This window comes from Camelus bactrianus, chromosome 7, assembly GCF_048773025.1.
Source record: "Camelus bactrianus isolate YW-2024 breed Bactrian camel chromosome 7, ASM4877302v1, whole genome shotgun sequence".
NCBI classification, from domain to species: Eukaryota; Metazoa; Chordata; class Mammalia; order Artiodactyla; family Camelidae; genus Camelus; species Camelus bactrianus.
The window spans coordinates 21,029,260-21,045,231 of NC_133545.1; the positions used below are offsets into that span (position 1 = coordinate 21,029,260).

The 15,972-nt window shown below is 58.7% G+C and overlaps 1 protein-coding gene across 2 annotated transcripts in view; it reads right to left on the minus strand.

The window, feature by feature from the left end:
- FLNC (filamin C) overlaps positions 1–14,024 on the minus strand; it is a 27,534-nt gene extending 13,510 nt beyond the window's left edge. For both annotated transcript variants that reach the window (XM_045511077.2, XM_010947557.2), the window contains exons 1-20: positions 13,428–14,024; positions 8,828–9,076; positions 7,164–7,261; positions 6,863–7,013; positions 6,649–6,767; positions 6,362–6,439; positions 6,040–6,202; positions 5,670–5,870; positions 4,236–4,373; positions 3,732–3,858; positions 3,446–3,582; positions 3,021–3,214; positions 2,815–2,928; positions 2,061–2,204; positions 1,709–1,832; positions 1,397–1,557; positions 1,131–1,221; positions 872–1,041; positions 539–656; positions 184–446 (exon numbers count right to left, since the gene is read on the minus strand). In XM_045511077.2, coding sequence (XP_045367033.1) covers positions 184–446; positions 539–656; positions 872–1,041; positions 1,131–1,221; positions 1,397–1,557; positions 1,709–1,832; positions 2,061–2,204; positions 2,815–2,928; positions 3,021–3,214; positions 3,446–3,582; positions 3,732–3,858; positions 4,236–4,373; positions 5,670–5,870; positions 6,040–6,202; positions 6,362–6,439; positions 6,649–6,767; positions 6,863–7,013; positions 7,164–7,261; positions 8,828–9,076; positions 13,428–13,782 — 3,195 coding nt within the window. In that variant the 5' untranslated portion in view covers positions 13,783–14,024. The remainder of the gene's footprint in view (positions 1–183; positions 447–538; positions 657–871; positions 1,042–1,130; positions 1,222–1,396; positions 1,558–1,708; positions 1,833–2,060; positions 2,205–2,814; positions 2,929–3,020; positions 3,215–3,445; positions 3,583–3,731; positions 3,859–4,235; positions 4,374–5,669; positions 5,871–6,039; positions 6,203–6,361; positions 6,440–6,648; positions 6,768–6,862; positions 7,014–7,163; positions 7,262–8,827; positions 9,077–13,427) is intronic.
- Positions 14,025–15,972: the final 1,948 nt, after the last annotated feature.

The following is a 15,972-nucleotide window of genomic DNA, read 5'->3' on the forward strand; positions in this document are numbered from 1 at the left end:
AGTCAGGCTCTTAATAACTCAGCTGTCTCAAAGGCAGGTCCTGAAGTGGGGGACTGCCTCAGCCCCAGGTCCTTGGCTGTGCTCCCTCCAGGACATAAGACCCTCTGGTCTCTGCCCCTATGACTTATTCATCTTTCCTACAAGCCCCCAATTCCCAGCTCCCGCCAGTCCCCGTCTCCTCACCTTGGAGGGGTCAGGAGGCAAGACACCCTCCACAGTGAAGGGGCTGCCAGGCACCGGGTGACCATCATAGGTGATGTCCACCTTGTAGGGCCCCTCCTCAGGGGGCATGTAACGCACAGCCTGGGTGTCGGCTCCACCCCCAGGTTCCAGTTTGCAGGGGATGGGTCGTCGGGAGGGTGAGGTCATCCGCACGTCCAGCTGGCCCTGACCACCAGCCCCTCGTGTGTTCACAGAGAATGCCTGTTCTTGCCCCACAGCGACCTCTGTGTAGAGAGCAAGGGACACAGTGAGCAGAGACTCCAGCCCACCCCAGCCAACACCCCTCACTCTCAGGTCAGCTCTTGCCCCCACTTACTGCTGTTGAGGCCTTGAACTTTGACTTTGCTAAGGTCCAGCGGGGGTGCCACATTCACCACAAAGGGGCTCTTGGGGACAGGATCTCCACCATAGGTCACTGTCACTGCCATGTTGCCCTGTTGGATACAACAGGTCAGAATTGGGTGGCTTAGAAACAGTCTGGCAACATGCCCTTGGCCGATGTGGGCCTGAGGCACAGAGATCCACAGCAAGAGAGGATGGGAGGCAGGAAAGAGGCCAGAATCCAGAAGTGGCCCTATGAGCCTGGAGGAAGGATACCTAGGACCCCAGTCAGCCAGGATGAGTAGGGCAAGGGAGGGGATGGGCACACCTGCTGGACGGCCGTGTACTTGACGGTGTAGGAGTAGTCATGGTTGTCGATGATTTCAAAGTCCCGCACAGCCTCGCCCTTGGCAGCCCCAGCAAAGTGCACGTCCAGCTTGGCCTTGCCAGCTCCCTTGGTCAGCACCGTGAAGTGAGTGGGTTTCCCAACTTCCACACCTGGGGAGCCCACACCAAGATGGTGGTGAGGGACTGGCGGCCACTTACCCCTAATCCCAGCTCAGCCCAGCCCCTTCCCAGACACCAACCTGTCCGGTTCAGCCCAGGGCCCTCAGCCTTGACTTTGCTGGCGTCATGGGATGGGTCCACCTTGATATGGAAGGGGCTGGCGGGGATCTCCTGGAGGGAGAAAAGGCTTGGTCAGGGTGGACATGAGCAGTCTCTGAGGTACACTGACTGCCCACAGGAAGTGCTCAATGGCTGTGGAACTGTTCCCAACGGACAGCCTCTCAAGTTGCTGGCTGAGACTAGGGGGTGCTGCCACCAATGACAACCAAAAGCCAGGTGTGGGTACCTGGTTGGCAAACAGCACCATGATGGTGTAGCGGCCGGCCCCTGGGGGTGTGTACTTGACTGTGAAGGTGTCATTGTCATTCTTGATGATGTCAAAGTCGATGTCAGCCTCTGCAGGGCCCACCACACCGGGGGCGCACTTGATGCCAATGCTCACATCGCCTGAAGGGAGGCAGGCAAGAGGCCATGAGTGTGGGCCTCAACAACCTCCTGCACTCTGCAGCTCTGCCCTGAAATAGGCAGAGGTACTGGCTCCTCCCAGCCAGACCCTGCCCTGGCCCCGCCCCACTCCCCTCCCCACCTCCAGGCCCACCTTGCCCTGCCTCGCTGCAGTCTACAGTGAAGTAGGTGGGCTCATTAGCCTTGAGGCCTGTCTTCTCCACGCCTGGGCCATAGACTTTCACCCTCTCGGGGTGACTGCCCTCTCCCACGTTTACCTGTGGGGAGGAGATGACGCTCAGCACAGTGCCCCTCCATCAAGTCCCATCCCCTCCCCCAGTACTACCAGCGCCGGCCTTAGTAGGACCAATCTTAGCCTCTTCGCTGGGGCCTTGAGGTGGGGGTGCCATGACAGGGCTCAGGGACAGCCAACATCTCCCGCGTGGGGCTCCGCCCTCCCTCTGGGGCCCCGGCAGTGGGTACAGTACAAGACGCAGAGGACGAACCCGGAAGGGGCTCTTGGGTACGTTGACGCCTCCCCAGGAGATGATGATGGTGTGCTTAATGGGCTTGGTGGGCACATAGGAGCAGCGGAAGGTGCCATCGCCATTGGGGATGACTTTGATGTCGATAGGGCAGCCGTCTGCGTCCTGTGGGCATCACCCAAAGCAAGGTTCTTAGAACGCTCCGGCCTCCTCAGAGCACCGGCGCCCTCTGCTGGCCGACACACTCACAGGCCTCGCCCCTGCCACAGACCTCAGACCACAAGCCTAGTGCCACGAGCTCTGGTGGCCAGGGAGCACCCCGGAAGCCAGGAGATGGGGCTCTAGGCCAACTGTGTGGCCTGTTCTCTCTCAACCTAGGTCTCTGAAATGTGTTGTCAGGGGAGAAGCTCAGCTAAATCAACGTTCCTAAAATTGAATAATGAACTGTTTAAAGAAGAATCATCCTCTTGGACCCAAGAATATATTCATTAACCAAGAATGGACAACAGTTTGAGAAATTCACCTGGGAAACCAATGTCTTACTCAATCAAATCATCTTTTAATTAAAAATTGTTACTATACAAATACATTTTTGGTAAAATGTTTTTAAGATTATCACCAGGAAGAAAACACAAAACTTTAAATTCTCCATAGTTCTTATGGATCCGTGAGAAGCAGTCCTGTGATGCCTGGACACCCCTTTCCCTAACCTGCCCCACCCTCCCAGGGTCCCTGCTACAGCACTGAGGGGCAGCGAGTTCAGGCAACATGCTACCTGGGCATAGAGCTTCAGGTCTCCCTTGCCAGCTGCGCGGGCATCAATGGTGAACTCTGCTGGCTTGTCCACAATGCAGCCAGTGGGCTCCAGGCCAGGCCCAAAGGCCTTCACCTGTGCAGGAGCAAGAGAAGAGGGCTGGGTTGGGGACTGGAGGCGAGCCATTCACCTTGTCCCGGGCCCATGTGCAGAAGCGGGGACCACACCTTGTCTGGGAAGCAGTCGGGTGGCGCTGGCTGGATGTGGGCAATGAAGGGTGAGTCACGGATGTCCTCATCGTCGCAGATGACATGCACAGCGTACTCCCCTGGCTCTGTGGGCCAGTACCGCACATCGCAGGAGCCATCTCCCTTGTCATCACACTCAATCTTGGCCTGCGAAGGCCCCTCAATGGAGAAGCCTAGGTGTGAGGTGGGGAGGGTTAGAGGGCACAAGAGGCAACTTGGACCCTCAGGCAGGTCCCCCATCACTCCCCTCCCCAGCTTCACTACCCTGGTCACCCCCATGTCCTATCTCCCCATCTCATCTCAGACTCGCCAGAATTCCTGCCTCCTGTTCCCCTGTCACTTCCCAGTGTCCCTCCATCACACCACTCCTCAGCACTCCCACCTGCTGCCATCCAGCCACTCACCCAGTGTTCCCACCTCGGTGCCAATGGCCTCCACCACAAAGTCAGCTGATTTTCCCACCTGGCCAGTTTCCAAACCGGGACCCCAGGCCCGTACCTTCTGCACTCCTGCCTCTGGGCTCACCTGTACCTCAAAGGGGCTGAGGAAAGAGAGCTGGTGTCAATGCTGGGCGGTGCCCCCATCAGAGGTACTCCTCCTCCCTTCCCTCAGAGTCCCAGGCAGTCCACCTCCCTCCTCCCACCCTATGAGGGCCCAAACAGGAAGGCACAGGGGTTGCACGGTGCTTACCTGCGGGGAATGGCATAGCCGCCCCACGTGATGGTCACCACGTACTTCCCGGGCACCACGGGGTAGTACTCACACTCGAACACACCGTCCCCAGCCTCCCGCACCTTCACCGGCTCCTCTGTGCCCTCTGAGGAGATGTGGGGAGTAGGGGGATCAATGGCCTGTGAGTCCCAGCTCCTCGATCCCCTTGGGATCCAGAACCCTGGGGACCCAGGCCTAGCCTGAGGGCAGTGTTGCTAGTAGGCAGTGCTGAAAGTCAAGGCAGGGACCACACGTCATCCCCGTGCATAACACCCCGGGGTAGCCATAGGGCAGAGAGCAACATTTCCAGCTTGCAGACAGTGAGACCGAAGCAGATATAAGACAATGTGCACCTCTATGTCTCTTTTAGAGCCCCAACAGGGGTACGTGGTGCTGGCTGTCACTGCCCTCAGGGAGTTAAACCACTGGCCGAATCTCCTCCCTGCACCCCGACCCTCACTGGCCCTGGGCCCTGGCACTCACTTGGTCCTTTGACTGTGACCTTGAGTTCCCCGCTGCCAGCACCCTTGGTGAAAACCTTGAAGTCAGCCACCTCTTTGACACGTACACCCTTGGGCTGCAGGCCCCGCCCAGAGGCACGGCAGGCGTTGGGGTTACAGGCTAGGAGGAAGAGAAGAGGCGAGGTTGGGGGCACTGAGGGGCCCTAGACAGATCCTCAGCCTCCCACCATTTGTCCCCCACCTCCCTGTGCACAGTCCTCCTGACACCCACAGGCACAGGCCATGGCCTCATGCAACCCTCCCCTGGGCTCCCTGGTGCCCCAGACACCACTGGGAGCCCTGCTAGGCAGGGAGCCGGCCACAGCACCCCCAGCCCCCCTCATCAGGCTGGTTATAAGAAACCCTTCCCACTGGGCTTCTCAGAGTCAGTGTCGCTTGAGACAAAGGCATGGCAGAGCCTGGGCAGAGACTTGAGCAGATACACAGGGAAGGGCCCCTTACCCACCCCAAGGCCATCCACCTAGAACCATCTGAGCCTTCTCAGAGCCACCACAGCAGCTTTGGGAATGACATGCCACAAAACACTCAGCAACACCATGGAACAAGAGGTATTCATATAACAAGAAGCCTGTCACAGATCACAGGCAATGCATGGAAGTCAGCCTGCCACAGAACACTGCCAGTGGCAATGAACCCAGACTTTGCTACTGAACACAGGCCAAAGAACAGTGATCTCAACCTGCCACGGAACACGTAAAATTCCATGGAACTTATGGGTGCCACCAAACAGGCAAGGACATATAATCCAGGCCTGCCACAAAACAGACAATGGCACGGAACTGAGATCTTCATCACAGAACTCATCAGGCAAGTGGCAAGAAACGAGATCTGCCACAGAACATAAGCAAAGGCATGGAACCTGGGGCCTGTCACAGAATGCCACGGAAGGGGGCGACTCCACACCGCTCGGGCCATGCCACACAGCACAGGTGAGGCCAGTCAGCTATGGCCATGCCTGGCCCCACCTCCGCTGGCGTGTACTAACGTGGCGCCACTCTCCTGGCCTGGTGGACGATGGGCACAGAGGGGGCGAGAGGCGGCAAGGGCTCTGAGTGGTAGAGAGAGAACCGAGTGTGGGGAGTCACCACCTGAGGGCCTGCCCTACAGGTGCTCACCGTCCCTTTTCCCTCGCCCTTCCATGGCGGCACCTGTCTGGTATCCTTCTCTGAGGCCTCCTGACCCTTCTCAGGGACGGGATGGACAGATGATCTCTCGAGAGCCCCACCCCTTGGCTCTTCCTTCTGCCCATTTTAAGCCTTCAGATGGCTCCCCCCAACCAACCCCTGGATTTAGTGCTTCATTTCCCATGAATCCTGAGACTCAGAATTTGGTGGAAATGCTCTCTGCATCCTGGCCTCAGCGAGGGAGATGGTAGGGATGGGTGAAGGGCCTTTACCTTCTGCCACATGGACGGGGAAAGGACTGCGGGTGATGGGGGCACCAGCAAAGGCCACATGCACCGTGTGGGGCCCCTCCATCACAGGCCTGTATGTGCAGCGGAACGTGCTGTCGCCTTTGTCCTCCAGGGCCACCTCCACTGTGTCCCGCCGGCCTTGCGGGTCCACGATCACCACAGCAACATCACCAGTGCCAGCCCCTGTCATGACAATGGCGATTAGCCCCTATTCTGGACATGCACAGATGCTCAGGGATCCCTCTCCCAAGACCATCCCTCTCTGGCTGGGACCCTGCCCCAGTCCCCCACGCACACCCTCCCCATGCCGTGAGGGGCTGCCCGCCTGAAATCTCCCAGGACCCGTCCTCACCTGCTGTGTAGATGTCAAAGTAGGTGGGTTTGTTGGCCACGTTGCCCACAGGCTCCAGGCCAGGACCACGGGCTGACACCTTGTTGGCATCCCCCAGGGCCATGCCCACATTCACCTCAAAGGGGCTGCGTTCGATGTTCTGGCCAGCAAAGAGCACGGTCACCTGGGGGTCAAGGGCCAGAGGTTAGCTACTAGAGGAGAGCAGCTCTGAGAGGGGGTGGAGGGGCAGAGCAGAGCCAAGGTGGGTGGGAGGTGGGTGGCCGGTGCACGGCCAGGATGTGAATGGAATGGGGAGGTCAGGGGAGGTCCTGTAGGGAGATACCTTGTGCAAGCCGGCGACCTTGGGCACATAGGAGACAGCATAGGTGCGGTTCTTGTCGTTGTTGGGAACCACTTTGGCCTATTGGGAAGGGAAAAGACTGGCAATCACAGTGGCTGTAGCCCCTCCTGACCCCACAGCACCTGGAGGCCCAAACGGTAAGCACCCCGCCCCTGTCCTCAGCACAGTGGGTGACTCTGGCAGCCATCACCAGGCCAATCCTATCGTTGGCCTGTGGACTCTTGTCCCATCCCACGCTAATCCCCCTCGTCCCAGAGGCCTCTCCATACCTCCTCAGTGTGGCCCTCGGGATCCTCGATGTAGACCAGCACCTCGCCCACACCAGCATCCACCGTCTGCACGGTGAAGTGTGCGGGCTGCAGCACAGTGTTGCCCTGGGGCTCGATGCCTGAGGGGCAGAAAGTGGAGACAGATAACTTAGGGAGATCCTTCCAAGCCTGTGCCCAGCTGTCCGGGGCGGGCTGTCAGGGGTTCAGCACATACCAGGCCCATAGGCAATGGCCTTCTTGGGATTCAGCTGCTTGGAGCGAACAGGGGCACCAGGTTTGAGTTTGGCCTTGGGGAACTGGGACAGGTAGGTCATGACAGAATGCTCATCCACATTGGGGTCCACAATCTCCTCGGGGGCAATCACCTGCCACAGAGAGGAAGGGAGTTACAAGGTGCCCTCCTTACCCAGCAACCTCGGTTCTACCCACATCCTGACCGGATATCCCTACAGACCCAACTCCATCCTTGGCCCTCTGGCCCCTAGACTCTCCCACTGCCTGATCCGCCAGCGTACCTGGGGCACCCCGAGCCAGTCGTCCGCCTGCTGCATGGCCTCCCGGGCGTTCTCCACAGGCTGGTTGGGGTCCCAGGCCTCCCAGTCAGGGCAGAGGCCTGGAGAGATGGCAGAGGGAGGCAATGATTAGGGGGAAGTGGTCAGCCAGAATACAGAGCATTTGCTGGCCCAAGACCGTCACAGGCTGTGGGTTCACGCTCCCTCCCACACAACTCTGGGGCCCTGATCAGCCAGGTTTCTGCTGACCCTCTATGTTGTAGCCCATCAGCTGGGATGCCCATCGCTGTTTAGAGGAACGGCAGCCCTCCCGAGCACCAACAATGAGGCCTTTCTGTCCCAGCTGACGCAGCCTGGCACCAGCCCTGTCAGCCAGCCTCCTGCCTGCCCAGGCCCCAGCACTGATCCTGAACACCACACCCCTATAAGGGCACCCCTGGCAGATCTCTCCTGCCTCTTTCCAGCTGCCTCTGGGGTGGGCACTCCCCATCTGGCACAAGTCCCTGACCCATCTCCTAGAAGGTCTTCTCCCAGCTGCCCTGAAGCCCTAGATCTCCAAGCATTTCGCACATCAGCCTTGGGGCATGACTCTCTCTCCTTCCTAACCGCCCATTTGGGGAAACAAAGGCATTGAAGGGCCTATTGGGAAAGGATGGGTTCTTCTTTCTGGTCACCCAGAACCCAGCCTTTCTAATGGGAGGAATGCTGAGGTCACTCCTGGGAAGGCTTAATGCTGGGTTACTGGGTGCTTGGTCCAAGCCAGAGCTGGAGAGGAGGGCAATGCTTACTGGTGGGGAGTGGACCAGCTCAAAGGCTGGAATCCATGACTGGCCAGAACAGCTGAGCTCACTGCTGGCAGTCGCATCAGCGTGGGCAATGGCTCAGCAGCTGGGAATGCTTCCCAGGCAGCCGGCCGGTGCCCCCGCCTCCCACCCCCTGCTCCCGGGCTGACCCCAGGCTAGGGGAGGATTCCCCCAAGGGGCCATGGGTCCCTAGAGGCAGAGGGGAAGAGAAGACCTATCTTCTCAGAAGAGGAGGGTCAGAAAGGGAGTAATACATGGGGTAGGGCTCTAGTCCATGATGCTTGTCTTCTCGTGGGCCCTGAGCTGCCCCCACCTGACTAGGCCGGGCCCTACACTGACTGAGGGTAGGGCTGGGCCACCTGCCACTGGGCAGGGTCACACCAGCCTCGGCCCACATCATCCTGGGTCTCATCCCCTTCTCAAAGCTGTCCCAGGGTCTCATAAAGAGGAGCCTTCTGTGGGTCTAAGTCCTGGCCTTCTTTCTACAAGTCCCACCACATTTCCTCTCTCCTGGCTGAGCAGAAATGGCACCCTTATAGCAAAGTAGGAAGTTCACAGAGCAGGGAGTCGAGGCCTTGGGCTCTGGTTCAGTGCAGCCACAGATAAGCTGTGTGATCTTGGACAAGTCACAGGCCTTCTCCAGACCTCAGTGACCTTGTCTGTAAAATCTTCTCCTGCTATTGCAGGATCTGGCAACTCATCAGGGAGGGCCTAACTCTGGCAGTGGTTCCCAGCTGGACCAGGGAGTCCTGATCTCCCAGCCCTGAGACACTCATTCTGACAAACACAAGCCTCGGCACCACCAGTTCAGCCCAGCTCTCCCTCCAGGCTCAGGGGTCCATGGAGTGCCGCTGGCCTACTCACCAGGGGCACAGTTGTCCACCAGGGCGCCCAGCGCTTTGCCATCCTGCCAGTCACGGTTAAAGTTGGTGATGGGCAGCTGGGGCACCTTGTTCTGGATCCAGCCGAGCAGACGCTGCTTGGGGGTCTGCTTGCGGGCATCCTCATCATCCTCATCCTCCCACATCGGCATGGAGATGGAGTAGTGCAGGATCAGTGTCCAGATCAGGCCTAGGATCAGCTTCAGGTTCCCATCCACGATGGCCTTGCTGTCTGCAGAGCAGAGGGGACAAGCTGGGCTCGGGAGGGCTCGGGAGGGCCCGGGACTCTCTCCCGGCACAGTGCCCTCTCCCCTGCCCAGCTCCTGAGGCTGCTGCTAGTGCTGGGGTCAGGCCTCCTTCTGGAACCTACCCCTTCTCTGCCCACCAAATTCTCTCCCTCCTGCAAAGCCTGGCCCAGAGACCCAGCCCTTGACAAATCCCTCCTTCTCCCTTCAGAAGGCTGTTTCCCAATGTGTTCCTATGGCAAGTAATTTCACCTATAGCACTGCACTTATCAGGCTACAGGCATCCGTGCAATTATGCGAGACTATAAGCCTCTTGGGGTCAGACACTGTTGTTTTGTTTCCTTTCATTTTTTAACACTTTGATTTGAGGTATGCTTGACATACAACAAACTGTACATATTAGAAAGTACAATTGGATACTTTTTTTTTTGAGTCTGTATATACCCAGAAAGCCATTGTCACAAATCAAGATAATAAATGTTTCTGTCCCTCCCCAAAGGTTTCTTTCCTTTGTGACCTATTCCTCCTGTCCCTTCTTGTCCATCCTTCCCAGGCAATAACTGATCTACTCTTAGTCACTACAGATTAGTTTGCATTCTCTAGAGTTCTACATGAATAGAATCATACAGTATGTATTCTTTTTAGGTCTGGCTTCTTTCCTTCTAGATAGTATTTTATCTCTCTATACTCAGAGTCTAGAACTTAGTAGAATCTCGATAAGTACTGGTTGAAAGAACGACTATTTTAAAACCTGAAGTTGGAGAGAAGTAGAACCAACCTGGTTCCAGCCAGATGCTACTCTGAACACTATAAAAGACTTTTGGAACAAAGTTCTGGGAGGAGAGAGGGGGTACAGTGCATGTTCTGTTAAGGCCTGAAAACCATGCTTTCAAATGACAGGGGCGGCTAGTGAGATTTCACAAGAGCCGGAGGAGTGTTATCCATGTGGACTCAAGTCTCAGAAGCTGAGACTCTCAACTCATCCCCTCCTTTGAGGAAGACTATGGACCAGAACTGGTACCCCACGGTTTTGGGGGACTATTTCTCCTTTAACAGCCAGAGAGAAGTATCCAGGAACTGCAGGTGGCATAGAGTATAGATCATTGGAAACCAGCTTATTTGTAAAAGACAATGCTGGCCTGAAATCCGTCAGCTTCCCTGAGCACTGCTTTTAGGAGGCTGGGAAGGGGTGGAAGACTCAGCCTTGTTTATTGGTGTTGCCTGAGAGATGGGAAAGGGTGGGGCTGGAAGTGCCCCCTTCCACATCTTTTCCTGCCTGCCCCTAGATCTTGGGAGATAACCTTAGGAGAGTGAAGGCCTGGGGGAACCCCAGTATCCCACCCCCCACCCCCGACCTGCCTCAGGAGGGGAATCTCAGTCTCTCTGTCCCTCTGGCTTTGGGCTCTGGCCCCCATGGCTCCCCCACCCTTTCACTGATTCATCCTTCCTTCCCTAGCAGCTCCCCAGGCCCGCCCCCTCTCCCCCTGGCTCCACGGCAGCACAATGGTTTGGCAGCTTGCAGATTCCATGACACACTCACTCCCAGCCTCCCGGTGCTTTGGTGCTTTGGTGCTTTGGTGCGTATTCTCTCAAATACACACAGGCCCACAACACTCACACAGTCTTGACACCCAGGGCCTCACAGCCTCTCACAACCCTGACAGCCTCCAAAGCTGGTGCTCACACACCCAGATGCTTCTTACAAACTGGAGCCAGATCCCTGGGAGGGAGGCCTTGAGGCTGCTGGCACTGGGGGTTGGGAGGGGGGTCATTCATATTTGCTGCAGGGAGAGGTTTTTCCCCAGCAACTGGCCCTGGGCCAGACAGCAAGTGGTCCTGGTCAGCAGGAGAGGGGTGGATCCAGAGTCCCACTCTGGGAGCAGTGACCTTCCTCTCCCTCCTCCCCATCGGAGGCCAGGCAGAAAAGGGGAGTTCTGCTCAAGCCAGGCTTCATCCTTTGCACCCCACTGGGGATACCACCAAAAGGGAGGGAGGAGCCTGAGAGCCAGTCCCTGAGGCCACTGCAGGCCTCAAAGAGGAGGGGGAGGAGAGAGGGCCCAGTGAGGGAGGTGCCGGGACAGCTGCTGCCCCCTCCAGCCCCTCCCTCGGCGGTTGGCTCAAGGAGAAGGAATAGCAACTGGGGAACAGCTGCGGGACAGAGCTGCCTCATAGGCCTCTTTGTTCGGAGGGGCTGAGGGGGTGGTGGGGGTAAGGGCACACAGCTCCTTCCACCCAGGCTGAGAACCTGGACTTCCTTCAGGGGGACTGCTCAGCTACCACCCTACTCCTAGAAAGGGAAGTGGGGAGTCTCTGACCTCCTCCCAGGTGCCCAGATGCTCAATTTCAATCCTAAGAGAATGCCCAGGAGGCCACCCCGACAGCCCCTTCCCACCACTAAGTGGGCAGAAGGAACTAGAGGAAGCAGGATGCCCACCTGGCAGCGAACCCTTTACAATCACCTCGGGATTGGGCAGCCCCTGCCCCCTCCCTTCCAGCCTCAGCCTTGGGCCCAGCAGCTGAATTGCTGACAGCTTATCTCACTCGGTGGCAGCAGCAGAGTGAGCCACTTGGCCCAAATGGGGAACAGTTCCCTTCTCCTCAAAAGGAACATAATGGAGGGTTCCCTCCAGCCCCCCAAACCAGTTTTTGCTTCTTCCCCCTCTCCTCCGAGCCGGCCTCTCCACATACAGTTGAGCCAAGGGGGCCGGAGCCAGGCACCACCATGGGGGAGGAGAGAGGTGTGTGTGCTCAGGAAGGATGAGGCCTGGAGAGGGGCTGAGCGCCCCTGCAGCAGGGAGGAGAGGGTAAGGCTGAGCCATTTCCTATAAAGTCTCTGTGAGGCCCCAGGCCCTCCCCTTGAGACCCCATATGGGACAGTCAATCCTGTCGGTCAAATCTCAGCTGCTGAGGGATGAAGGCCCCAGGGCTAACTCCTCTCTGACCCCCGCCCCCCGAACCACACCCGCTCTCAAGCAGCCCTCAGCCCCACTACACACACCAGGGCCCCCTCCCCCACCCCCTGTCCTCAGGCTTGTCCTTCTGGAAAGCTCAGAGACATCTGCTGTGTCACGGAGGCAGGGCTATTTCCAGGCCAGAGCGGGTTGGGGGGGGGCAGTATTGGGGCAGGAGGGGGTAAGGCCTAGAGAGGGGACTGGACAGGGCAAAGGGCCGCAGACTGACCTCAGCAGCTAATTCAGGAGGCCTAGAGATACCCTAAGGGAGAGTGGGGTTGGACAGACATTCACTTATCTGAAGAAGTCTCTGGGGCATCCTGGTGGGGCACCTGACCCCCTGTGAAACTCCCTTCCAGGGGCCCCGGAGTGCATCTACGCTCCCCCTCACCACGCTCTTTCTTGCAAATCATAGCAGGGCTCTTAAGAGCTCACCACAGGGATAGGGGGTCTTCCCCAGGTCTCCAGCCTGGGGGGATGACTGCAGGCCTGTGAGGGGAGTGCCAGCCCCTCTCCTCTCAGAGTCCACCCTAGGCTCCCCAGCTCCCAAGCCTAAAGTGCCTCCCCACCCCCACCCAGCACTGACACACCTTCCAAATCTGGTTACACTCAATGACTTCCTCCCTTCTCTAGGCCTTCCCTCCCTCCCCTCAGCCCAGAACATTAGCTGCAGCCAATCCGGGTTTAGAAGGTGGGCTGAGGCCAGGCATGGACTGGAGGGAGCCCCTCCCCCGCTGGCTGAAGCCGGTAAAGGACAGGCAGGGGTTAAGGCTCCCTGCGCTCGCTCAGGACCTTTTTAGGTTTCCGAGGCTGGGCTCTACAGGCTCTGGCCCCTGGGCCTGAACCCAGCTGCTGAGCACATGCCTGCGGGGGCCCCAGGCCCCGCGCCCGCCCGGTCACCAGCTCTCCCTCTGAGCCCTGTGATCGGGCAGTGGTTGGGACCTGCCTTCTGCTCCTCCTTCCCGTTGGAAGTGCCGGGAGGCTGGGAAGCCATTTGCTTTGTTTGGGGGGAGGTGCCCCCAGGAATCAGTAATAAGGCATTGGCCCTGTCCTCTCAAACAAGGGCTGGGGTTGCGGATGGCGGGAAAGGGGAAGATGAGTAGAGGCGGGTTGGTGGGAGTGTGCGGGGGAGACTGAAGCTGGAGGATTAAGAAACGGACTGGTCTGGACTCTCCCGGACCTCTTTGGGATGCCGGCCGTCCAGAGGGGTGTGAAGGCAGAGCCCAAGGGGTCTGCATCGGCAGGCGAGAGCCGGGCCGGGGTTCTCTCCCGGTGCCGGGGCGCTCTCTGCCCTTTCGGCTTCCCGCGCGCCCACCCAACACCTGCGTCCCCTGTCCCCATGGGTCAGCCCCGCCGCGGAGCACTACCCCTCCACACCCGCACTGACCGATGGACACGAGCTTGATGTGCTCGCGCTCAAGGAATTCGAGGGCCACAGACACATTCTCCAGCTTCATCTGGCGGAAGTTGGGGCGCGGGTGAAACTTGCGGTACATGCGCTTCTGGCTGAGGACCTCGAGCAGCGCGATGAGGCGCAGCCCGTCGCTGAGGTCGCGCTGCAGGTCGGTCAGGCGCTTCCCCACGCACTTGAGGTGCTCGTTGCACCACCGCGTGAAAGTGTTCTGTTGGATCTTCTTCCATGGCGCGTCCTCCGCCAGGTCCTTCTCCGTGGACGGCATGTCGTCCGCCTCGTCGCCCAGACCGAGGCCCGGGGCCTCGGAGTAGCCGCTGTTGTTCATCATGCTGGCGCAGGCTGGGGCGGGGGCTGTGCTGCCGGCTGGGCTCGGGCTGGGGGCGCTCTGGGCTCGGGCTGGGGGCGCTGTCGGGGCGCTGTCGGGACTCGCGGCTCTGCGCTGCGCGGCTCTCAACTTCTCTCGCGCCTCTGGCGGGACTCGGCGGGCCTCCTTGGCTCTTCAGCCGCGCTCTCCCTCTCTCTCTCTTTCTCCCTCCGGGGGCGGAGCGGTGCTCGGGAAGTGCGGGCCGGGCTGGGGCGGGGGGTTTAAGAAGCCCCTGGGCCGCGTCCCCCCCGCCGCGCCCGCGGCCCCCAGGTCCACGTCAGAGCGCCGGCCTCCCAGGAATGCCGCCTGGCCCGCGGGTGGGGGCCGCGCCGACCCGGCCGGCCCCGCCTCCCTCCCTCCCCTCCCCCAAGTGGCCGGCGGGCGGGAGGGGGCCCTCTCCCCTGGCCGGGGTCTGCGGCCCCGCAGGCTTGGGACCCAGGGCCGGCGCGCTGGAGAGGTGGATAGCGGAACTGAAAAGTGAGGCGGGGTGAGGGCTCCCAACCAGAACTAAGCATTGCCAGCCAGAGATGAAATATACAGAGAGAAACTGAGGCCAGTGGTTAGGGCAAAACACACTCATCTCGTGTTGACAGAACTTTCTGGATCGGTTGGTGGCAGGGCTGTTGACAGGGCCTGGGAGTCCTGGCTCCTAGCCCAGGGTATTGTCCACCTGCGGACAGGGAAGGGAAGTGTGTGTGCTTCTGTGCAGATAGACTGAGAGGAAGTAGTGTCACTGCCCAGGCCAATTAGGGAGAGGCTTGGGGTGGGCGTGCTCCACTTTACAGGTAGAAAAGTCTAATTTGAAGCCCAAACCCAGGGTCCCAGGGGAAAGACTGAGGCCACCCCTGACTCAGTGTCCCTGTCACCAGCCCATTTGGCCTCATCCCCTCAAGAATGGAGCTGAGCTCAGGAAGAGTGTCAGTGAGTCACACTGCTCCCCCCCATGTCTGACTCAACCAAGGTGATGAGGGGGGTGGGAGAGCCTCTGCGGTGTAGTACTAGGGAGCCCCCCTGGGCGATGTGCCCATTTGGGCCACAGGGCAGAGCCTTCCAGTCAAAGGGCAGGTTAGCCAGACAGAAACGGAGAGCCCTGCCCAGAGCAGGGAAGGGGAAATGCGATGGGGGCTGGTGGGCAGGGAGAGCCCTAGGGAGCCCGCCAGAATGTCTGGGCAGGACTGGGCTCAGGGTGAGCCAAGGGCAGCTCCAGGCCTAGGGCATGGTGACAGCAGGGAAACTGAGGCACTCCAACAGAGAAGCTGGCCTGGGATGAGGTGAAAGAACTCATATAAAGAGAATATATATCCTGCAATTCTGTAGGATACATTCATTCCACACCTCCTGGTAACCCCTTTAGACCAAACTTCCTCAGCTTTCCCACCCTTCAGGCCCATAAGTTTGGGCCCCAACTCAAGCAGTGTGATGATTGAAATTTGGGGAGTTTCTGATGAATTGTTCTACCTTATTCCTTTTCTCCCACTAGGCCTACTGAAAAGGAAAGGAATAGTGGGCATCTTTGAGGGCAGAATGAGGGGAATCCCTGTTATGGAGCTGGGGGAGAAGTTCAGGAGTCCTGTGGTGGGTAGTGCTTATGGTAAAAGGGGTCCATGAATGATTTCTTTCCCTTCTCATTAGTTAGGGAGGGGGAGGAGCAGAGAAGGGACCAGAAACAGAATAGGGACCTGCTGTGCGTGGCTTAGGAGGGGGGCAGCTGGGGGCCCTGATAGTGACAGGCGAGATATAAATAGCTTGGGCCCTGAGGCTCATGTTCTGTCGGCTGCCTGTGACGAGGTGCTCAGGAATTCCACTCTCCTGTTGGCACCCCTCTTCCCTATCTCCAGAACTCTCTCCCCCCATGCTACCTTTGTCCCATGGCCAAAACCAACCATCAGGTATCAGTGATCTCCATCTACTCAAGAGGCTGGACGCTCCTGTGGAGAGATGCCCAGCTCCTGGGGACACAGGACACGTAGCTGGGTCTCACGAGGGAACTCTGTGTGTGTGTGTAAAAAAGCAGGCTTCTGACACCCAATCTGAGGTGCCAGTTCAGGGTTCAGTGAGGTCATCTTTAAAGCCCTGATGAAGAAACTGAGGTATAGATCTGAGCATGATGGATTCCTCTCCCAGAGCCTCTGGGAAGAAGAGAAAGGGGTAAAG